Source organism: Dipteris shenzhenensis, chromosome 3 (genome assembly GCF_047967505.1).
Source record: "Dipteris shenzhenensis isolate YYH24624 ecotype China chromosome 3, Dip_SZ_1.0, whole genome shotgun sequence".
Taxonomy (NCBI): Eukaryota; Viridiplantae; Streptophyta; class Polypodiopsida; order Gleicheniales; family Dipteridaceae; genus Dipteris; species Dipteris shenzhenensis.
Window position 1 is genome coordinate 56,177,328 of NC_141598.1, and position 25,159 is coordinate 56,202,486.

At 45.2% G+C, this 25,159-nt stretch overlaps 1 protein-coding gene across 3 annotated transcripts in view; it reads right to left on the reverse strand.

Moving 5' to 3' along the window:
* Nucleotides 1–413: 413 nt before the first annotated feature.
* The window catches only part of LOC147904037 (acyl-CoA), a 110,597-nt gene continuing 85,851 nt past the window's right edge, over nucleotides 414–25,159 (reverse strand). For all 3 annotated transcript variants that reach the window (XM_087370140.1, XM_087370132.1, XM_087370148.1), the window contains exons 10-12: nucleotides 12,737–12,947; nucleotides 1,550–1,720; nucleotides 414–1,429 (exon numbers count right to left, since the gene is read on the reverse strand). In XM_087370140.1, the coding sequence (XP_087226266.1) occupies nucleotides 1,367–1,429; nucleotides 1,550–1,720; nucleotides 12,737–12,947 (445 nt within the window). In that variant the 3' untranslated portion in view covers nucleotides 414–1,366. The remainder of the gene's footprint in view (nucleotides 1,430–1,549; nucleotides 1,721–12,736; nucleotides 12,948–25,159) is intronic.

Consider the following 25,159-nt stretch of genomic DNA (forward strand, 5'->3'; position numbering starts at 1 on the left):
TATATATCACTCACTCCTCAAAAAGAAAAGCAAAGGGATGAGCAAGCAAACTTTAAACAACCTGATTGAAAACCCAACATGTTCATCATGGACGGAGGTAAAACTCAACCCAATCATAAGAAACATATGCATTACCTCAAGTGGGGGGAGCTGGGACTTGATCTTGAGTAATATCAAGAAACACAATGGTCAAGTCTGCTGTGCCTCTGAACATCTCTTTCAACCAATTTATGACATATCTGAGTTTGTATACTTTAAAAAGAAGCAAGTGGTTGATTCAAAAGAAGAAGATTTTCAACATGATACAATGAATGAATTATCTCAATTTAATGTATTAATTCCATAAACCTGTATTATGACACACATGCACCCTTTGAACAAGGTCTGAATTTTAAAAAACTGATTTTCCTGGCTATTTTCCGTGTCTATTGCTCAAATGGCATGAGACCAATTAACATAAACATGGTTGTGTACTCATGCTGATGCTACCAATCCCTGTTGCATCTAAGGCTTCGTTTATGCTTTCCAAAATTTATCAAATATTTGGCCATATGGCAGTTACGTGCATCTGTCTGCCCATGCGTTGGGTTCAGAATGGAGTGCGTAAATGCTGCAACTGTGATGTGGTGATCAATATATGCTGCTTGAATAAATGACATGCAGACATATTTTGATCAATATTGTACATCTATTATATATACAACAGTATTTTTTGCAACATCAGCGTCCCAGCTGCCTGCTGAATCAGAGAGAGAAAATTTCTTGTGAGATTCCATGCCAAAGATGGCTAGACAATTGTAGGGAAAAAATGTCAAAACAATCAGGAGCTTTTGTTGCGAGCTCACTCTTTTCAACATTCACAGTGGCCTGTACATACAGCCATGTGTGTGGCAATAAAAATCATATGCAACCTTTGAAGTAGATGAATTGGTCAGCACAATTTCATGCTTTACAAGCTTTTTTCTGGAGTTGCACAGCATACCCTCACGCTTCTTCTGCTAATTTTGGAAGGAATATGGATAAATTCTGCCAGCTACAAAAATAATACGTGATGCTGAATTAATGGACATTTGCTTAGATCTTCTAAGGAAGCAGCAGCGACAGACTTAATCTTTTGTGTAAATCCATGATATATACTATGTCCCAAAGGTTCAGTAGCCCTTATATGCAAGAATCATTGCAATTCTGCTTGCTTGTATCAAGAATATGTTACCCTGTACACTGCCTTCATGATGGTTTTCATATATTTGTTCCACTTGCGAATGTCAGATGCAGATATTCGACCATTCCCATTATAATATCACTGTTTTGACATCATGTAAAACAGCTGGTGATATGTACATGCATGTGAATCACATTTGTCTGGTTATTCATTGGTTTCCACCTTGAAGGGCCCAGATTCTGAAAGGATATCTTTGGTGAGATATACCTGCACCAGTCAAATCACGTCTCTAAGCATGCTTCTAGATTAGTACAAAAATGGGTCTCCGTCATCTTAAAATCAAATCTTCGCTTTGAAGAGGATTTGTTTAAGTCACATTGCTTATACCTGTGATGACTCCTGCCTCAGGAAATCTTTTACGGCTTGTTTAAATTTACTATTTGTGAAGTAATGGGCACTATACGTCGTGGTTGGCACATAGCCACGCTGGATCTTATGCTCGCCTTGTGCTCCAGCTTCAACTTTCTTCAGCTTCCATTCAATAGCAGCTTCAATAGCCTGTCAAGCCAGTACAGATTACAATTCATGAAAAAGCAACCATGTAAGCTCTTTGATACCCTGCAACCTACCATGCATGAAAACAGTCAAAGATTTCCACTTTGGGAGGGGACAGAACAACTGTGATTTTGGTGGAGAGCTGAAGCAGGTCTGCTATCACAAGCGATATTTAAGAAAAGATACTGAAGCAAAAATTGTAATGCCACTTCTAAGAATGCTTGTTGTTTGGATATCTTCTAAACATCTGCCCAACTAAATCTGCAGGATTTATATCATCTCCACCCAAATGCATGACATTGATCTCTGTATCCTCTGTCTGATCTCCAACACCAAGTCATTCTAGAAACTCTCCCAAAAAGTAACTGCAGAGAACACATCTCTGCTGATTATGAGTTTTCTCTTATCATTGCTGTCACGGCTCTCCCTGCTGCAAGCTCCCACTAGCCCCCTCCTCCCTCCCTGCGCCCATCGCGCCACCTCCCTCCATCTGCTCCCCCTCCCGTCACACCACCCCCTTCCTCTGCTTCCCCATCTCCTTGCATGCTGTTGCTGCGCCTCCTATCTGACATCTCGTGCTGCCTTGTCGCTGTTCTGGACAGCCACAGGCCTGGCCCCCCTTTTTTTCCCACTCCCACTCCCGCTGCTGGTTGCTGTGGGCCCAGGCCCCCCCCGGCTCAAGCCAGGGCTGCTTGCTGGACAGAAGCAAAGCTTGCAAGGCTTGCCATGCCCTTTGCTTGGGGCCAGGACAGTGGCTGTTAGCTGCCACCTCCACCCCTTTCTGTCTTCCTTGCTGGCTTTTTTTTGACAGCCTGTGAAGGCTTCTTGGGGTGGACGTACTTTGCAGATCCCCCTCCCCCACACATTTTCCATCTTCTTTCCATCCCTTATTCCCTCCTCTTTTCAGCCCCTCCCTTCCGCTTCCCTTCCCCTTCCAGCTGCTTTAACAGGTCAGCTTTCCATCCCTGCCAGGAAAATGCCTCAGATGCAGACAGATAGGTCACCTACCGCGAGTGTGTCCTTGTAGTGCAGGTTGCACTCCAGCCACCCGCAGCCTTGCCCGGGTCAGCAGCGGGAGGGTTGAGAGCATAGACGTCCCTGCCTCAATAGAGAGCAGCATGAGAAGCAAGCCCCTCATCTGAGAGGGTTTGAACTCGTGTGGACCGCAAGACGCTGAGCAAGGGTGCTGCAAAGTATTGAAAACACTGTTCACGCTGACGACAGCCGGCGAGCATGAGACCCCCACCAGCCCCCCCACCTAGGATGGGCAAACAGAGCAGCTCCCTCAAGACAACCTCTTACACTTGAGGGAGAGGTCTTCTTTGATCTTCTGATAGACCCTCTCCTCCCAGCACCTCACGATTCCTAGCCAGACTCAAGAGACAACCTTGGGGCCTCCTCTTGGTCCACCCTTTACCGTCATCCATCCAATACCTCCTCCCCCATCTCCAGATTCAATCCCCCCCCCGCCCCTCCCCGTGTTACGCTCAAGTTGAGGCAGCATGACCTAGGAAGGGTCAATCGACATTTTCCTTTAAAGGATCAATGTTTGTATTATATTTGTTTGGGCTTCACGTAAATGATCAAAAAGGAATCAAGGTCAAGGTCCTTGGTAAGGGTGACATGGCACAAGACTAGGTGGATCTAAGGCTAAGGGGTCTAAATGCATTAAATGTGCCAAGGGGCAAATATTTTCATTGATATCCCAAGAGAGGGGTAAATGATGGATTGAGGAGATGCCCTCAAATGTAGACATGTGGCATACTAGATCCATCTAGGGAATTTTGGGGCTTGGTGGAATTTGCAAGCTTGAGCCTTCACGTTGTTGACGATTCTGAGGTCTTGCTATCACCGAGGTTGGCTGGGAGGAAATTCTGTGTGCCTGCCCTGTGATAGACTGTTAAACTCATGATGTGAAATGACTTAAAGATAGTGATCGTCATATTTTGATATCAGAGCACAGTGTTTGGTGATTGTCATGGTTTGGAGCTGACGTCGAGTTGACAGACTAAGGATGAATTGAGATTGGAGGGATTTGGGGTTATCTTTCATCATTGATTTGAAGGTGTGGAAGACGAGATTACAGAAGCCTGTGAGCACATGCTAGATTTGCAATTGTATGTATCGTGACTTCGTTGGTAGTCGGGGTTAGTATGGTAAGCGGTGCGCTGAGGATTCTTGCCTTTGTATGGTGCTAGAGAGAGTCCGTGAGCACTTCATATAATTCTGTCTAGTAATTCAATCGATTGACCTATGGGTTGACAGTGGTCATTAGGCAAGATCGCGGGAGCACACAGTCTATTAGATGGCGTCGTGACTGGTTGGCGGAGCTTTGGGTAATACCAAAAGCTGGAGCGGAACATCATGTGTTTGTTGGCGTTCGAATCGTGGGACAATTACTTCGCAAAGTTCGTGCGTTACAATAGTCAAATGGCTTTGCTAGTTGTGGGCTCGGCTATTGGGCTTGGTAGTCCGTAGAGCTATGTGCAATAGACTTAGCTTCAGCTCTTCGTCTCTCTGGAAGCTTTAAACCCCTCATCAATTGCAGCTGGCTCACTGTTTGCCATATGAGATTGCTGCATGTGGGTTCTCCCCTCGCCTTTGCATAGTATCCATGACTGATGATCCTCGTCCCATCACGTCAAGCGTTGTATCTATCAGCTACTCTGATCTTGAGGATAAGAACGCTGACATATCGAAGGAATTGGAGGCAGGATTTGGGCCTGATGGTCTAGGCCTGATGGTCTAGGCATCGTTGCTGTTTCTGGGGTGGTTGCAGGACAGATTATAAATACAGATTGGGAGTGGCTTACAGGGACTAGTTGATCTCTTCATGCAGCAGAAATATGACCAGGGAGCTTTCTATGCCTTTTAAGTTTGTTGGGGTATATGCTAGTTTATTTGCCCTCAGTGTTCGAGATATTTGAGATTGCAGATATCTCCCTAGTATAGGGAAAAGATATTCATCTTGGTTCTCAGCTATTTTCAGTTGATGGTTACGCCTGTTTAGACACCTTTTGTGGTTATGAGATTGAAAAGCAATTTGTAAATACAGTTTTAGGTGGTGTTTTATTTATTTCTTTTTAAAAAAACCATTGACCTAAATGGAAGTAGAAGAAGCTTCTAGGGTGGATCTTGTAGAATCGGGAGTCCGGCCGACCCCGCAGGTGTCGCACCCAACAGGCCATACACTATCTGGTAGAATTGCATTATTGGAGGATGCCTTGCAATAGATTTTAGCGCAACAGTTACAAGCAAATGTAGGGCAATCTGAGCTCACGAAAATGGTTCATAGTATGTCTACTAGACCATCTCGTGAAGAGAAAGGTAAAGCTCCAATGCAGCTTGAATCCACTGTTCATACGATCGAGCCTAGGAGGGCTAAGGTGCCTAATATTGCCAGTTATAGGCCAGAAAAGTATTCTGGTCGGATGTCTAACCGTAGTTCTGATATCATAGAGACCTCGTTACACAAATGTGATGAGGCCTTCGCCATTTGTGAAATCGGGAATGATATGATGAAAATCCGCGAGGCCACCCATATGTTTAATGAGGCAGCGGATTGGTAGTGGATAAAACAGCAGAAAGATGGAGTGGCATCCACTACTTGGGACGGGTTTAAAAAAGAATTTAGAAAACACTTCTTACCTTCTGACGAAGCATCCCGAGCTTGGGATCAATATCAAAACCTTCGTCAGAGAAATTTTATAGCGACAGAATACACTGATAAGTTCAGAGAAAGTGTAATGAAAATTAATGAACCTCTACCTTAGTCAATCCAGGTAAAAGATTTCATCTTTGGACTGAATGATCGGATTAAGATGGAAGTTCGAGCTAAGTATGCGAACACGCTAGATGAAGCAATTGCTATAGCTCTGAACTATGAAGATGCCAAAGGGAACATACCAAGTGGGTTTGTGCAGGTTGGGACTCGGTATGAGTACCTGAAGAAAACTGAATTTAAGAAGAAGTGGATTAGCAAAGGGAGTGCCTCACAGCCTAGTAGTCAAGCCAAGCAGGCGAAGCCAGTTGAGACTCCTAAACCAAGTACCACCATTGGAATGAAAAGAAAAGTAACACCAATGGCAGCCCGGGCTTGGTTGAAGTCTTCTTTGAACCCAGAGCAAAGAGAAAAAGCGAGGAGAGAAGGCTTGTGTTTTGGATGCCTTCAGCCTCATCAGTGGAAAGATTGTCCATGAAACAAGGATCGTCGGATGGATGAGATGGTGATCTCAGAATGCGACGTGGAAATGGAGGAAAGTCCCAGAGTAGAACAGATGCAGATTCAGCTAGCGGGATCTTCTCAAAGGTCAATACCTGTTTTGTTATGTGTGTCTGTTGCTAAGCTAGTAACTAGTGCACCTGATAATGTCCTATCAAAGCCCGCAGCAATGGGGTATACAGCCTTTAATGATACGGAGTTAATTAAGATGAAGGGACAAGTAGCCAATCATGACATCATTGTGTTGTTTGACTCAGCGTCAACGCACAATGTAATTAACTCCAAGCTTGTTAAGAGGCTGAAATTAAAGACTAGCCCATCTGACTATGCATATACAGTCAGAATGGCAGACAGAAGTTCAACTGAAGTATGGGACTAAAGTTACCCAGTTGGAACTTCAAATTCAGGACTATGTTGAGAAGCTTGATTTTGAAATGACAAAGCTTGCTCACGCAGACATAGCCCTAGGTAAGGCTTGGCATTCTAGGAAGAATCCAGCCATAGATTGGAAAAAGCACATTTATCAATTCAAGATGAATGATGTGCTGTATGTCTTACGAGGTGAAAAAGATATACCTCAAGGACCGTTGGTTTTCGTAATGGAAGTTCGAAAAGCTCAAGAAGAGTTTTTGTTTCTTTTTACAGCATCCGTAGAGCCGATTGATGGTCCTTCGGCTAGCACTGATGTTAGCCAAAATGGAGAGATGGTCAAGTTGGCTGATCAAATAGCAAAGGAGTTCTTTGATTGTTTTAGGGATGAGTTACCTTATGGGTTACCTCCAGAGCGGAATGTTCAGCATAAGATTGAACTAACCCCGGGGGCAGAACCTATAAATAGACCTCCCTATATGTTAAGTTTTACCGAAGAAGCGGAGGTATGAAGACAATTGGAAGAATACCTCAAGCTGGGGCAGATTCAACCCATTTTCTCACCTTTTGCTTCGCTAGTGATATTTAAAAAAAAGAAAGCTGATACTTTTCGCTTCTATATAGATTACAAAGCATTGAATAATATCACTACTAAGCACAGGTATCCGATGGCTCACATCGATGATTTGCTAGATGCATTAGATGGGGCCGTAATTTTTAGTAAGATGGATCTTAAATGTGGCTACCATCAGATCCATATTAGAGCCGAGGATGTGCATAAAACCGCTTTTAGAAGCAGGTTTGGACATTATGAGTTTTTGGTAATGCCGTTTGGACTTACCAATGCTCCAGCTACATTCGTCATGCTTATGAACGATTTACTACATTCGTATATCGGGAAGTTTGTAGTACATTTTATAGACGATATTCTTGTGTTCAGCAAAAGTATTGCTGAGCATCATGAATACTTAAGAATAGTATTCAATACTTTGAGGAAAGCCAGTCTTTATGTAAATTTATAAAAAAAACTGTACTCTGTATGGTAAGACTTGAATATTTAGAATTCATAATTACTCCTGAGGGGGTAGAAATGGATCCAAAGAAAGTGGCTGCGATACTAACTTGGCCTATCCCTCAGACTTTGACCGCTTTGCGATCATTCTTAGGATTTGTCCAATTTTATCGAAGGCATATCAAAGGATATTCCGAAATAGTATCGCCATTGACTAATCTGACCTCACATAAAGTACCTTTTATATAGGGACAGAATCAACAGGAGAGTTTTAACACCATAAAACAAGCCATGGTCTCAGGACCGGTGTTAAAAATAGTTGATCCCCAGAAACCGTTTTTCCTTGAAACCGATGCAAGTGGCATCGCGGTAGGAGCAGTTCTCCTCCAAGAGGGAAGGCCAGTAGCCTTGGAAAGCAAGAAGCTTTCTCCCTCTCCGCAAAATTGGCCAACTCATGAATTAGAGTTGTGTGCTGTTGTCCATGCTCTGAAAACATGAAGACATTATTTGTATGGGTCAAAGTTTTATGTTGATGTCGATCATGATACTCTGAAACATTCTTGTAAACAACTTGACTTGAGAGGCCACCAAGCTAGGTGGGCAGAACTCATGCAGGAGTTTAACTTAACGATTCGGTACCGAAGAGGAAACGTAATAAAGTTATTGATGCGTTGTCACGCATCATGCATAATATGAGTTTCATGGTAATAGAGAGTGCTCTAATGACCGAGATTAGAGAAACTCAGAAAGTGGCAAGTTCATCCAGAGCCTTTAGCCTAAGGCTCATGTATTTAAACCTGGGAAAAAGGGTAACCTGGCATCCAGAAAAGGCCAAACTTATGCAAGATATATCATAAGAGATGGTATGCTGAAAAGAAATGGCAAGGTAGTAGTACCTAATCAGAATGATCTCAGGCAGAGAGTCATTCAACAATACCATGATAGCCCATGTGCGGGACATCTAGGAGTCGAGAAAACATATGATCTCGTGAAGCGAGATTTCTTTTGGCCAAAAATAAAAAAACATATTCATGAATATGTGACACGTTGTTTTTCGTGTCAGGTAAGTAAGGCAGAGCGGGTGAAGCCACCCGGACTTTTACAACCTTTGGAAATACCGCTAGGTAGGTGGGAGAGCATTTCCATGGACTTTATTATAGGTTTGCCTACGACACAAGGTGGATATGATTCTATCCTTGTGGTAGTTGATTGTCTTACCAAGATGGCTCACTTCATTCCAACTAGAGAGTCTGTTAGTGCCCCGCATGTGGCGGATTTGTTTATTAAACATATATTTCGTTTGCATGGATTACCCAAATCCACAGTGTCAGACATGGATGTCAAATTTACCAGTCATTTTTGGACTGCAGTGTTTGAGACACTAAGAACTAAGTTGGGAATGAGTAGTGGGGATCATCCAAAAACGGATGGTCAAACGGAAAGAATCAACCAAATTTTAGAGGATATGCTTAGAGCATGTGTGTCATTGAGGCAACATACATGGGACAAGTGGTTGCCATTGTTAGAATTTGCCTACAATGATAGAAAACATTCCTCTATAGGGTTCAGTCAGTTTGAGCTGAACTATGTTATAGACCAACGAATCCAACTACAGTTGGAGTACCTCAAAAAGTGCCTAGTGCCGCGAACTTTGTGGTTCAAATGCGGGAGATGCTAGCACTTGCGAGAGCTAACATCCGCCAAGATATGGATACAGCTAAGGCGTATGCGTATGAAAACAGATCCGTTAGAGAATTTAAGGAAGGAGAAAAAGTTTTTCTCAGAGTTCCTTCGCACTTAAAGTCTTTGACTGCAGGAGAGGGTGCTAAGTTATCACCCCGATATTGTCAGCCGTGGTTAATTCTAAAAAGAATAGGCAAGGTGGCCTATAAATTAGAATTACCACAAGGTTGTAAGGTGCACCCAGTGTTTCATGTTTCTTGTTTAAAGAAAATTTTGCATACAGGTGACTTACTAAGCGAGGGTGTTGTTTTGTTTTAGGACATAGAGGATAATGCAGGACGCAAACCAACAAGAATCCTGGACCGAGGAACAATGCAAGTACGCAATTGGAAGATACCCACGGTGTTGGTTGCATGGCATGGTTTACCTCTATCAGAAGCTACCTCGGAATCCGTATACTAGTTGCGGAGAGTGTTTCCAGACTTTATCATCGAGGACGCTGATGCCTGAAGAGGGAAGAAATGTTACGCTCAAGTTGAGGCAACATGACCTTGGAAGGGTTAGTCAACATTTTCCTTTAAAGAATCAATGTTTGTATTATATTTCTTTGGGCTTCACGTAAATGATAAGAAAGGAATCAAGGTCAAGGTCCTTGGTAAGGGTGACATGGCACAAGACTAGGTGGATCTAAGGCTAAGGGGTCTAAATGCATTAAATGTGCCAAGGGGCAAATATTTTCATTGATATCCCAATTTGCAAGCTTGAGTCTTCACGTTGTTGACGATTCTGAGGTCTTGCTATCACAGGTTGGCTGGAAGGAAATTCTGTGTGCCTGCCGTGTGATAGATTGTTAAACTGATGATGTGAAATGAGTTAAAGATAGTGATCGTCATACCCCGCCTCCACCCTGAGTAGCCATGCCATCTTCCCCCTCCTCTTCTCCCCCTACCCACCCACCCCCTCCTCCGCCAACAACTCCCGTGACCTCAACAGCGCATCCTATGAGACATTGGCTTGCAAACATAGATCCGCACGACAGTTTTCTTGGTCCAAGATTGTGGATAGGATGACTAGGCAATTTTTTCAGACTATAGGCCCATGGTCAACAGGAAGCCAACTACAACATCTACGAGATGAGACTGGCTAAATCTGCCCTAGGGACCTTTAGAGCATGAGTAGTGTCACCTCGTGCATAAGTAGGCAGCTGGGTGCCCACTCCTTCAATGTCACCTCGTGCATCAATAGGCAAGTGGGTGCCCCATGAGGAGCTCTTGGAAGCCCTTGAGGCCCTCCCATCGCACAAGTGCCCAAGTGAGGATGGCATGACACCGTCCTTCAATTGCTTCTAGGATTGCATTCGTGCTCCCTTGCGGTTGGTCTTCCAGGAGATCTTAGACTCAGGATTTCTCCCTCCATTCGCTCAATCAAGATTGAATTTGTTTGATTTGGAAAGGGGGAGACCTTTCAGATATCCAACAATGGCACCCGGTTACCTTTCAAGACACCGCCTACAAGATCTAAGCTAATGTCTTGAGTTTGCGGTTGCGCACCCACCTCACTAATATTATTCAGGATACTCAAACAGGCAATGTTCAAGAACACGGCATCTTAGACAACATCTTCACCTTTTGGGAGGCAGCGAATTGGTCCCATGAGGGGTTTTAGCCTATCAAGGAGGAGTGACGTGACTCTTTGTTTGCAAATGATACAACCCTTTTTGTGGAGGGTATGGTAGAGACTTTAGAAATAATTAGCAATCGGTGACTCTGAATCTGGTGAGGGCAGGCGCCGTCAAGGTGAAGAGGTTTCACTGGGTTCCTCCCTCCTCTGTAATATGTGGGAGGTATCTCATCATATGACAAGTGCTACCCTCACTCCAATAGTTTGCCTCCCAAAATCAAATAGAGAGTACAGATGTCTATGGAACTCATGTGAGCCCTTTGGGTCTCTGCTACGCCTTGTCCCCTGCTGCCCTTGGCTTGGGTCACCGAGAGGGAAAGTCTATGATTGTCCTCGGGCTGGGCTCCGACGGACCCTCCTTCGCTCTCCTTTGCACTTGCATGAGCCGATCTCTTTGTCACTAGTCTCGAGGAGGAAAATTGTGATGCATTGATCACGATGGGCCAAGAAATCTTTGAGTGGGCTAAAAACCGCTCTTGAATAGATAATGGGGTTCCATCCATAGATCTACTAGTACACAAGGCATCCAAATGCAAAGAGCTCCTCTATCTCAATCTCCTGCATATTACGTAAAGTGCAGTTCCGTCTCTTGCGTGGAGTGCCTTTTGTCCATCCTATCTCAATACATTGCTGATGAAAAGATATTCGGAACTGCACAATCAAGATCCTCAGTGCATGTAGAAGATGGATCAAAGTATAGCTCAGTGGTTCAATAAACCCCTCCTCCGAGATCAACAGGCAATGATCTCTGTAGAAGCTGAGTTTGAAAATAAGCTCATGAGGTGCTAGCCAAGTCCTAGCTGTAATAGATCCTTCCTGATGACCTAGTTCACCTCATGATAGGTGAACGGAGTGGATGGAGCCTCAAGGCTATAGTTAAACCATGGCAGTCTGTCCATAAGGAGTCCTAGGTATGCAAACCATCTGTGTGTCTAAGCATACAAACTCCTCTGCCTGCCTTTGCCTCTAATGCAATAGATGAGATCAAGGCCAGCCATGGTAAGCTGCATTGTTCGGATGTCCTGGTGCCAAAGTTCCCGACTCTATGCAGATATGTGACCAACTGAAAGGCTGCATCAAGAGAGGAACCAAACTTTGCTAACAGGATATGATGTGGAACCGATGGCTTGCTACGGATCATCGGAGCAAGAAGTAGAACATGTAGTCTCTCTACACGGGACCAGTCTGCCCAAAAACCTTGCCTGTCCCACAACTCTGAATCCCTCACAAAGGAGATACGTGACTATACCACATCCAAGGCATTTCCATATTACGCTTTTCCAATATGCAAAGGCTGTTGGGTTGATGTGAACCATCCTTTGCATAAATGCGCATTGCGTAATGAGCTGTGATGTGGAACATGGATAGGTAGTAGACACGGTGTCCTTCAACAATTTGATCACAAAGTGCTAAAGAATGGATCTAATATAATATATTGCCTTTGTGCTTTTTGAAGCTTACTCATTTCCATCATGACTTGAAGCTGAAACAGAAAGCAAGTTCTTTCTAAGACCTGGCACGTGTTAGAATTGCTCAGTTTGGTGTCAGTATTGGAACCACTAGTGATTTTTTAATTCTAGTGTTAGGTCAAGGGCAGCTTATGGCAGGATGTTCCACCCATGGCACTGTCACAGCATCAAGGGTAATATATCTACTTGTATAGTCTAGTTTTTCCCTTTCTGTATTAAATGCCACATGGTCATTAGCGGTTGGTTGCAAGTTGGTTGCTTCAGTTCTTTGTAAAGGTCAAGTCTTCAACTTTAACTTTGCTCCTTTTTCTGTATGGTCCCTTTTTTGCACATTCTGAATTCCATTGTCTTTGGCTCCTTTTCTATTTTGGGTCATCACCTTCCTTTAGGAGAAAAACAAAAGAAAAAGAAAAAAGGGCAATGCTCTTGTGCATCTTGTGCCCACTTTAAAGTATGATGCAAGCCCCACTTAAAGTTATAGGTGCCTCTCTTTGTCTATTAAATAAGCTGCCTTTTAATAAAGAGGAAGGATACATATACACAAAAGAAGCAATGGTAAATCTGAAAGAGAGAGATTGTCATACCTGATAATAGCAAGTTTCAAAATGAAGGTTTGGATAATATGCCCTTGGAAGACATCCCCACAATCTACCAAAGAGAGTGTCTCCTCCAATTAAATTCAAAGCTCCTGCTATAAGCTCCCCTTGCTCCTCTACCATGATAAGTAAAATGCGATCTGCCATGCGAGAACCTAACATGTGAAAGAAGTCTTTCGTCAAGTATGCCTGGCCCCACCTGCACATAATTAAGATAGACTATGTTATATAGTATACTATACTAGGAAAACAAAGGGTAGATACTATAAAACCAAAAGAAGGAAAATAAACAAGAACACTTTCAACAACAAAGGGGCAAGCAGTCACAGCTTGAATGAAGTGAAAATGAGTGTGTTAGGCTTTAGTCGAGATTTAGTCGAGATAGCATGACCTTGTGACGGTCAATCAACATTATCCTTTAGAAGACTAATATTTATATAGCACTTTGAGTTGCGCTTTATGTATATGGGCAAAAGGTTATAATGCCAAGGTCATCAGTGAGGGTGCTAGCACTGACTAGATAGATCTAAGGCCAAAGGCCTTGGTGCATCTAGTTGTGAAATGTTGCCTAGGGGAAAGTGGATTAAAGTGTCTCCCAAGGAGGAGGTAAAAAAGGTTCATCAAAGGTAGGACTTAAAAACGGGACATGTGGTGTCTAAATCTCTCTAGGGAACTGGAGCTTACCAGCTGAAAGAAGAAACGAAAGATTGTATTGTGTCATCGAGTTTTCGGCTGTAAAGGCTGGTAGAGCCCGACATTACTTCAATTGAAAAGTCCTCACCTTGAGATGAGTATAAGTATCTTCGATAGAAGAATTTATCAGTAACCGAATACACAAATAAGTTTAGGAAAATAGTCATGAAAATATTTGAACTCTAACTTTAAATCTATCAAAAAAAAAAACGGGAGGAGCTCCCGTCTGCAGCTGCCCGCCACCACCCTGTCGCCATCAACCAGCCCATCGCCATTAGCCTGCCTGTCTGGCCGCGCCCCTTGCCCCTTGCCCTTCAGGTCGCCCCCTCCAGGCCGCCTTCAGGTCGCCAGCCAGGCCGCCGCCTCCAGGTCGGCAGCCAGGCGCCGGCCAGGTCGCCAGCCCGACGCCGCCATTCAGGCTGTTGCTGCTGTCCGCCCCTTTCCTTTTGTGCTTCAAGCTGGGCTGCATCAGGGCCCTCTCCGGGGCTGTTGCTGCTCGTGGTTCCAAGGCATTGGCCGAGTTTCTGCTTCAGCATTGAACGGACTGTTTTCAGGCTTGGGTTTGATCCTCATTTTGCTATCCCACGCAGGCTGAAGTTTGGGGCATTCAACCAAGTTCTTGGGATTGGCTAGTGGTTGGTTGTGAGTTCTTGGTAAGTAATTTCTGCAGAGGTAGCTCCTCCCCTCAGGACAGCGCAAGCTGAGACAATGGAGGGCACTAATGCCACTCCCGTCGCCGAACCTGAGGAGATTGAAGTCACAGTTTCTTTTCCTCCCGACATTGTGCAGATGATTGAGGCAGTAGAGGAGGGTTTTCGTTTGACGCATATCATTGGCTTTCTACCCGGTAGAGGCCAACAGTTACGTGATTGGGTGTACACCAACATGGCCTCATTGGGTGTTCCAGTTACGGTTTTCCGATTGCTTGGCAGAGGGTACTTTTCTTTTGGCCTTCAGTCTGCAGAGCAGGATCAAAGAGTACTTATGAGCTCTCCGATTCAGTTTCAGAGTAGAGTCATCCATTTGTGGCCTTGGCGGAAGCACTTCAGTACTACTTCCCCGGGACCGCGCCAGGTCTCTTTTTGGATGCTTTTCCCTGGACTTCCTAATGAGGTCAGCTCTTGTCGCAAAGCTGTGGAGCATATGGTAGTGTGGCAGGTACAGTCATCCCATCAGGTGCTAGACTTTCCTATGCTCAGTCACTTGCTAGTACACGTGTTACGAGGGTCAGACTCACTTCAGAGTTCCCCCCTCCTCGACCTTTGCCTACTTTGATTTCGTACTCCACGGGAGATGGGGTCCAGATTCAACAGAGGGTTTTGTACGAGGGTCTTCCTGATCAATGTCTTTTCTGTCGGAAGAGAGGTCACTTTATTAGGGATTGCCCCAATCGTCGGCCTCATTCAGGGACTCCGGATCCATCTCATCCTACGGGTGACCCAGAGCCTACAGTTCAGCCCTCAGGGGTCCCTGAGCTTGCTTCGACTCTTTCTGCAGAGAGAGAGGAGACTCCTCCGGGAGAGTCTCCACTGGACTCAAAGGACTTGGAGGTGCCCCCAGTGGTATAGCTTTCACAAAGAGCTCGGAGGAGACGGAGACAGAGGGAGAGCCAGCAGCACGAGCAGCCCCAAGTACGAGCTCAGAGATGGCAAAGAGTTGAGACACATGTGCAGGAGACCCCAGAAAGGGGAGATGTAGAGGACCATACGCAGGCAGGTCATGACACTGTGCAGGAGACGGTAGCCCAGGGGGTTGAGACACTTGTGCAGGAGACCCCGGAAAGGGGAGATGCGGAGGACCATCCACAGGTAGGTCACGACACTGTGCAGGAGACTGTAGCTAAGGACTTGACGACTCTTGATACTACTACCCTGGAGGTTCAGTTACTTGTTTCTGAGACAGTTATCCAGCAAGAGATTGCTCAGGCTGCTGTTACTGTGATGGATGCCTCTTCCCAGCAGTCGATTGAGAGAGTGGTATTTCACGACACAGGTCAGAGTCAGAGCCTGTTTCAGGATCTCATGCACTTGTACGAGGTTCCCTCGAGACCTCTTTCTCTTCCCCGTCGCACAGTACCTTCCTTTGTTGCTATGCGAAGTGTCCTTTTAGACACCCCTCCCAGTACAGCCTCGTCCTCGCAGCTTTTCACTCCTGGTTTATCCAAATCTTTTGCGAGTGCGGTCACATATTTCGCTCAGTACCCAGACAGGCATGAGGATTGGGAGATCCTAGCAGATGAGATCGAGCGAGATTATCAGTCACCCACGCTGATGTAACACACTAACTTCTAACTACAGACAAATCACGGGAGAAGCACCACTATTGTTCCACCCAGCTAACCTTGCTGAAATGTGAGAGCCAATTGAGAATTCCAAAAAAAACATACGTGAGAGCTCATTCTCATCTCTCTCTAGCTTCAACAAGCCCCATCTCCCTAGATGGATCTAGATGCCACATGTCATCATTATAGGGCCTTACTAATGCAGCATTTCACCCCTCTCTTGGGATGCTTTAGTTTCCTTTGCCCCTAGGCACATTTATTGCATTAGACCCTTAGCCTTAGATCCACCTAGTCTGGTGCTATCAACCCTCACCTAGGACCTTGACATTAATTCCCTCCCGATCATTTACATGAAGCGCAAATAAATATATTACAAATATAGATCCTTTAAGGAAAATGTCGACTGATTCTTCCGAGGTCATGCTACCTCGGCTAGAGCATAACATTCCTTCCCTCTTCAGATATCAGCATCCTCGATGATAAAGTCTGGGAACACTCTCAACAACTGGTACACGGATTCCCAGGTAGCTTCGGATAGAGGCTGACCATGCCATGCAACCAACACCGTGGGTATCTTCCGATTTCGTATTTGCATTGTTCCTCGGTCCAGGATTCTTGTTGGTTTGCGCCTCACATTATCCTCTATCTCCTAAAACAAAACCACACCTTAGATTAGTGAGTCACCTGTATGTAAAAATTTCTTTAAGCGCGAAACATGAAAAACCGGGTGCACCTTACACCCCTGTGGTAATTCTAATTTATAGGCTACCTTGCCTATTCTTCTTAGAATTAACCACGGCCTACAGTATCGAGGTGATAACTTAGCACACTCTCTTGAAGTTAACGACTTCGAGTGCAAAGGAACTCTGAGAAAAACTTTTTCTCCTTCCTTAAATACTCTTATAGACCGGTTTTCATCCGCATACACCTTGGCTCTATCCATAGCCTGGCGGATATTACCTCTCACAAGTGCTAGCATCTCCCGCATTTGAACCACAAAGTTTGCGGCACGAGGCACTTTCTGAGGTACTCCAACTATAGTTGGATTTGCTGGTCTATAACCATAGTTCAGCTCAAACGGACTGAACCCTGTAGAGGAATGTTTTCTATCATTGTAGGCAAACTCTAACAATGGCAACCACTTGTCCCATGTATGTTGCCTCAATGACACATATGCCCTCACCATATCCTCTAAAGTCTGATTGACTCTCTCCGTCTGACCATCCGTCTCAGGATGATCCCCACTACTCATTTCCAACTCAGTCCTTAGTGACTCAAATACCGCTATCCAAAAATGACCGGTAAATCCGACATCTCTGTCTGACACTATGGATCTAGGCAATCCATGCAGACGAAATATATGTCTAATAAACAAATCCGCTACTTGCGGGGCACTAACAGACTCTCTAGTCGGAATGAAGTGAGCCATCTTGGTTAGACGATCAACCACCACAAGGACTGAATCATACCCTCCTTGTGTTGTAGGCAGCCCTACAATAAAGTCCATGGAAATGCTCTCCCACTTAATTAGTGGTACTTCCAAGGGCTGTAAAAGTCCGGGTGGCTTCACCCGCTCGGCCTTACTTACCTGACACGAGAAACACCGTGTCACATATTCATGACTATGCTTTTTCATCTTTGGCCAAAAGAAATCTCGCTTCACGAGATCATATGTCTTCTCGACCCCTGGGTGTCCCGCACATGGGCTATCATGGCACTGTCGAATGACTCTCTGCCTAAGATCATTCTGACTAGGTACTACAACCTTGCGATTTCTTTTCAGCGTACCATCCCTTACGGTATATCTTGCATAAGTTTGGCCTTTTCTGGATGCTAGGTCATCCTTTTCATTTTCCCCGGGTTTTAACACATGAGCTTTAGGCCATAAGCTCTGGACAAACTCGTCCACCTTTTGAGTTTCTCTGATCTCAGTCATTAGAGCACTCTCTAATACCGTAAAACTCATATTGTGCATAATGCGAGACAACGCATCAGCAACCTTATTATCCTTCCCTCTTCGGTACCGAATCGTTAAATTAGACTCCTGCATGAGCTCTGTCCACCTAGCTTGGCGGCCCCTCAAGTCAGGCTGTTTACAAAAATGTTTCAGAGTATCATGATCCACATCCACATAAAACTCTGAACCATACAAATAATACCTCCATGTTTTCAAAGCATGGATAACCGCATACAACTCTAATTCATGAGTTGGCCAATTCCTTTGAGAGGGAGAAAGCTTCTTGCTTTCAAAGGCTACTGGCCTTTCCTCTTGAAGGAGAACTGCTTCTACTGAATGCCACTTGCATCGGTTTCCAGGAACAACGGTTTCTGGGGATCAACTATTTTTAACACCGGTCCAGCGACCACAGCTTGTTTTACGGTGTTAAAACTTTCTTGTTGATTTTGTCCCCATATAAAAGGTACTTTATCCGAGGTCAGATTAGTCAATGGTGATACTATTTCGGAATATCCTTTGATATGCCTTCTATAAAATTCGACAAATCCCAAGAATGATCGCAACGCGGTCAGACTCTGAGGGATTCGCCAAGTTAGTATCGCACCCACTTTCTTCGGATCCATTTCTCCCCCCTCTGGAGTAATTATGAATCCTAAATATTCAAGCCTAACCATTCAGAGTATAGTTTTCTTTTTATTTACATAAAGACTGGCTTTCCTCAAAGTACTGAACACTATTCTCAGGTGTTCACGATGCTCAGTAATACTTTTACTGAACACTAGAATATCGTCAATAAAATGTACTACAAACTTTCCGATATACAGCCGTACTAAATCGTTCATAAGCATGAAGAATGTCGCTGGAGCATTGGTAAGTCCAAAGGGCATTACCAAAAACTCATAATGACCAAACCTGCTTCTGAAAGCGGTTTTATGCACATCCTCGGCTCTAATCCGGATCTGATGGTAGCCACACTTAAGATCTATCTTGCTGAAAATCACGGCTCCATGTAATGCATCTAGCAAATCATCAATCCGAGCCATCGGATACCTGTGCTTAACAGTGATATTATTCAATGCTCTGTAATCTATACAGAGGCGAAATGTATCATCCTTTTTCTTCTTTAATATCACTGGCGAAGCAAAAGGGTATCATCCTTTTTCTTCTTTAATATCACTGGCGAAGCAAAAGGTGAGAAACTTGGTTGAATCTATCCCAACTTGAGGTATTCTTCCAGTTGTCTACGCACCTCCGCCTCTTTAGTAAAACTCATTCTATGGGGAGGTCTATTTACAGATTCTACCCCCGGAATCAGTTCAATCTTATGCTGAACATTCCGCACTGGAGGTAACCCATAAGGTAGTTCATCCCTAAAACATTCAGAGAACTCCTCTGTTATAAGATTAGCCAGCTTGGCCATCTCACCACTTTGCGTAACATCAGTGCTAGCCGAAGAATAATCAACCGGCTCTACCGATGCTGTGCAAAGGAATAAAAACTCTTCTTGAGCTTTTCGGATTTCCATCACGGAAACCAACGGTCCCTGAGGTATATCTTTCTCACCTCACAAGACATAAAGCACATCATTCATCTTGAATTGATATACGTGCTTTTTCCAATCAATGGCTGGATTCTTCCTAGAATGCCACGCCACACCCAGGGCTATATCTGCATGAGTAAGCTTGGTCATTTCAAAATCAAGCTTCTCAGCATAGTCCTGAATACGAAGCTCCAACTGGGTAACCCTTTGGTCCCATACTTCAGTTGAACTTCCATCTGCCATCCTGACTGTATACGCATAGTCAGATGGGTTAGTCTTTAACTTCAGCCTCTTCACGAGCTTGAAGTTAATCACATTGTGAGTTGACGCCGAGTCAAACAACACAATGACATCATGATTGGCCACTTGCCCTTTTATTTTAATTAACTCCGTATCATTAAAGGCTGTATACCCCGTTGCTATGGGCTTAGATAGGATGTTATCAGGTGCACTCGTTACTAGCTTAGCAACAGATACACATAACAAACAAGGTACTGACCTCTGAGAAGATCCCGCTAGCTGAATCTGCATCTCTTCCGCTCTAGGACTTCCCTCCATTTCCACGTCGCATTCTGAGACCACCATCTCAGCCATCCGATGATCTTTATTCTGTGGACAATCCTTGCACTGATGAGGCTGAAGGCATCCAAAACACAAGCCTTATCTCCTCGCTTTATCCCTTTGCTCTAGGTTTAAGGGAGACTTAGACCAAGCCCGGGCTGCCATTGGGATTACTTTCCTCTTCACTCCAATGGTGGTACTTGGTTTAGGAGTTTCAGCTGGTTTCGCCTGCTTGGCTTGACCACTCGCCTGAGAACCACTCCCTTTACTAATCCATTTCTTCTTAAACCCAGATTTCTTCGGATACCCATACTGGGTTCCGACCTGTGCAAACCCACTTGGCCTGCTGCCCTTGGTATCTTCATAGTTCAGGGCTATGGCTATTGCATCATCTAACGTGTTCGCGTACTTAGCCCGAACTTCCATTTTTATCTGATCATTCAATCCAAATATGAAATCTTTCACTTGGATTGATTGAGGTAGGGGTTCATCAACCTTCATTATGCTCTCTCGAAACTTCTCAGTGTATTCTGCCACTGACAAATTTCTCTGACGAAGGTTCCTATACTGATCCCAAGCTCGGGATGCTTTGTCAGGAGGGAAGAAGTGTTTCCTGAATTCTCTTTTAAACCCCTCCCAGGTAGTGGATGCTATACCATCTTTTTGTTGCTTAATCCACCACCGATCCGCTGCCTCACTAAACATGTGAGTGGCCTCGCGGATCTTCTAGATATCATTCCTGATTTCACAAATGGCGAACGCCTCGTCCCATTTGTGTTACCAGGTCTCAATGACATCGGAACTACGGTCGTTATCCGACCAGAATACTTTTCCGGCCTGTAATTGGCAATATTTGGTACTTTAGCCTTCCTAGGCTCGACTGTATGGACACTAGACTCCGATTCCATTGGAGCCTTTCCTTTCTGCTCTCGAGAAGGTTTGGTAGACATACTATGTATTGCTCTTCTAAGTTCAGACTGCCCTGCATTTCTCTGTAACTATTGCGCTAATAACTGCTGCAAGGCATCTTCAAGTAATGCAACCCTGCCAGATAAGGTGTGAGCTCCTGGGCGCGATACCTGCTGGGTCGGCCGGACTCCTGACTCACCAGGGTCCCTCCTGGAAGCCTCTTCTTTTGCTTCCATTTAGTTCAATGGGTGTTTTGTTTTGTTCTTGTTTTTTTTTTTTAAAAACACCGCTAAAACACTGTATTTACAAACTGACACAATTCAGTGTACTGACACTCTGACACAATTCCCTATACTAGGGAATACCTGCAATCCCACATGCACACTAAATAGGCATTTGACACATGCATAACCCAAATAGCGCTTTTCCCTATACTAGGGAAATTCCTACAAACTAACTCTGACTGAAGCACACAGGCATATGCACAGGCATAATCTATCCCTGCTATAGCATCGAAAACTACAAACACTGCTACAACCACAAAAGCCTAATCTGCTCCTGACAAAACAAGAATGATAGAACAAAGGGAAAAATGAGTAAAATGCTCCCTGGTCTAAATCTGTCTCAGCTCCACATCACAATTTGAGTCGCCGAAGCCTGCTCTCTGATCGAAATGATAAGTCTCTGCCTCTCGATCCAATCTCAGCTTACGACCTGCCTGCGTGGCATTGGAGGGCTTTGACCGTAAGGGCGCCAGGGAAGCAGGTCGACAACTATTACAAACCGACCTCCACAGGCTTCTCTATGCACCCAATAGCCTTCAACAAGGTCACCTCGCCATAGCAGAGACACCTTCTACCAACGACCAACGAATAGCAGGCAGCCACGTAACATGTTCAAGGCCTTTGTCACACAACCCCTGTCAAGCCCGAGCAAATACTACGATCAGTGCGGGAGGACCACACGCAGACACATTGTTGTCATTCATTATCCGTAATTCGTCAAACATCCATCGCATGGAGGTCACAAGTAGCAGAGTCGTCCTGTTAAGCCTTCACTCCGTCGTAGACCACGAGCAACAACACCTATCTATGTCAACTTGTCTTATGGGATCCCTCGCTCCAGCAACGACTCCGAAACCTAGAGGTTAACTGTTTTATTGCGTAGGCCAACGTCGATCAAACCTCACGAACAGTCCACGTATCGTATCACGTGCCTGCGCTCCACGCCTGCTAACCGCTACCAAAGATCAAAGACCCGTTCATCACGATGCCCGTCACATACTAATTCACCGTCTGTTTCTCAGGTCTTTCATTTCATCGTAGATCATGAATCCCCTCTCATCCTCTGACTTAGGCTCTGATCTTTCGTCCATCCCTTGATCTCTTCCATGAGCTCTGATACCAATTGTAACACACTAACTTCTAACTACAGACAAATCATGGGAGAAGCACCACTATTGTTCCACCCAGCCAACCTTGCTGAAACGTGAGAGCCAACTGAGAATTCCAAAAAAAACATACGTGAGAGCTCATTCTCATCTCTCTCTAGCTTCAACAAGCCCCATCTCCCTAGATGGATCTAGATGCCACATGTCATCATTATAGGGCCTTACTAATGCAACATTTCACCCCTCTCTTGGGATGCTTTAGTTTCCTTTGCCCCTAGGCACATTTATTGCATTAGACCCTTAGCCTTAGATCCACATAGTCTGGTGCTATCAACCCTCACCTAGGACCTTGACATTGATTCCCTCTCGATCATTTACATGAAGTGCAAATAAATATATTACAAATATAGATCCTTTAAGGGAAATGTCGATTGATTCTTCCGAGGTCATGCTACCTCGGCTAGAGCGTAACAGCTGACAGGCACCTCGTCGCAGATTCTTCCTCTTCCTCTCACCTATTCCAGGAGTAGAGTTAGGACAGCTCAGCCCTTTTCAGCTCTTCGGGCTCCTAGACCTGACCCCAGGATGGTTGATAGAGATCTACCCGTTGAGTTTTGGCCCTTCTTGGCTCGAGGGGTTACCACAGACTCCCTCACCCGATTGGAACTTCTCCCGGTGTTTTGTCGACGGTCAGAGGAGGTAGAGGAGTACTTGGGATCTGTTACTCTTTCCAAAGAGGGGCACATTCTTCGTTTCTCCGCAGGGCAGCTTCCAATCTCGGGGGAGCGAAAGCTGGTCAGCTGAGTTACTTGACAGCGAGATTGCTAGACAGCTCATGAGCATGACTCAGTTCTCACCGGTTCACTGTATAGTCGGCTCGCAGATTCATTCATGCCCTAGGACTCTCCGACCTGGCTTCGGTGGCAGGGCCTTTCTGTTTCTGTTCTTTGAGGTTCAGGGAGATTTTGATGTGCCCAGGAGTGCTGGTTGGTTTGACTTTCAGCTCCTCAGTTCGCGCCAGAGTACTATTCCCATGGATGGAGCCATTTTACATGAGTTGGGGCAGATTTGGAGTTTGATCAGAGACCGACTTTGGATTGCGCCGTCAAAGAGAGTTTTGTGTCGTACCACTGGCACCCCCTCACTTCCATCCGATGTCTAGGTTGTCCATCATTTCATGGAATGTGAGAGGACTGAACGGCCGCAGATTTACCTCAGATGCAGATGGTCGTAGATCGGGTGTTCCTAGATTGCAACTGCTTAGGGACCCCCTTCGGTTTATTTCCTCAGGGTCCCCTCCAGACATTGTGCTTATCCAAGAGCATAAGCTCTCCCAGGACAGGATTGACAAATGCAGATCCTTACTCAGAGGACAGAGCCGGATATTTTGGAGCCTAGCAGATGGCACGAGGGGAGGAGTTTGCATTTCAGTTTCAGCCAGGTGGGCCTCAGAGATCACCCAAGAGGGTACACTAGTGGAAAGCAGGGCATGTTATGTTATTCTTCAGATTGAGAGCACAGTAGTTGGTGTTCTCAATGTGTATGCCCCCCAGGGATCCAGCCCACAGACGTGCTTTTTGGAGACAGCTCAGAGAGTCCCTTCCTCAGGCCGACACTTGGATTGTTGGAGGAGATTTCAACATGGTTGAATTCTCTGAAGACAAGTCAGGCCAGTTAGAGGGTGGCCTTTCTGATAGGGAGAGAGTGGAGTGGGATAGTTTTGTTTTGCACGCTAGACTTCACGATGCAGCTCGATTGGATGACTTTCGTCACTTGGCTGACAGTCTTCAGTTCTCTTGGTCCGGGGTTTTCCATGGCTCTCTTTCTTTGGTCAGACTTGACAGGTTTTATATTGGCCAATGGGGCCAGGCCAGAGGAGGACAGATTGGGATCCACCCGGGTTATGTTTTATCTGACCATGCTCCAGTCCTATTGCAGATTCTCCCTACCTCCTGTTTGGAGATTCCTGTTTGGAGAGCACAGGCTCTGTGAGGGTTCCGGACTTTGTTTTTCACGATGCAGAGTTCGTGGAACGGTTGAGAGGGGCTTGGTTGTCAGAGGACAATCCTGTGGATCAGGGCTGATTGATGTGGGTAGAGAGGGCTTTGGCTAGAGTCAGCATGGCCTGCCAGTTGAGGGCAAGAGAAGGAAAAGCTAAGAATCAGAGATTGGAACGCAAGAGCGGAGGTATCCAGACTTCAGAGATTGATTCGGAGTTTTCCTCATTCTCTTTTCATCAGAGGGAAGCTTTCGGAGGCTCAGGAGAGACTAGAGGAGATTCAGGGCAGGAGGGCCCAGTTCAGGTTTTACTCCCAGCAGACGTTCTGGATCCAGAAGGGGGATAGATGCTCTAGAGAGTTTTTCAGGGCAGCGGGTCAGAGATACTCTTTGGACAGCCTTCGTAGACTTGTGGATGAGGCAGGGTATCTTCAGACGGACCCTCACCGTCTTGTTGAGATCACTTCCGATTTCTACTCCACTCTTTACACTGCCGATCCAGTCACCGAGGAGATGATCAGAGCTAGAGAGGAGATTTGGAGTCATGTCCCCCAGATGGTCTCGGATAGGATGAGTCATGTTTTGGATAGCCCACTATCACTCCAAGAGATCACGGACGCGTTACATGAGCTGCCCAAAGATAGATGCCCGGGGGAGGACGGTTTGTCGCCACTTCTTTTCAGAGCTCTTTGGGATACGATTGGGCCTCATCTACTCTCTGCCTTTTCAGAGGCTCTCGATACAGGATCTTTGGGCGAGACATTATGCACAGGTTTGATTTGTCTCATCCCGAAAGGGGGAGACAAGACAGTCCTACGCAATTGGAGACCTATTACACTTCTAGGGACAGCCTACATGATCCTAGCGAAGACCTTGGCTCTTCGCTTAAAGCCTTTGCTGCCAGATATCATCAGAGCTACTCAGACAGGATTTGTCCAAGATCTGAGTATCTTGAATAATATCTTCACCTTTTGGGAGGCCACTCACTGGGCGCAGGAAAGTCAGTAGGAGATTGCAGTTCTTCTTCTCGATTTTGAGAAAGCCTATGACAGGGTGGACTGGGGTTTCTTGGAGGGCACTAT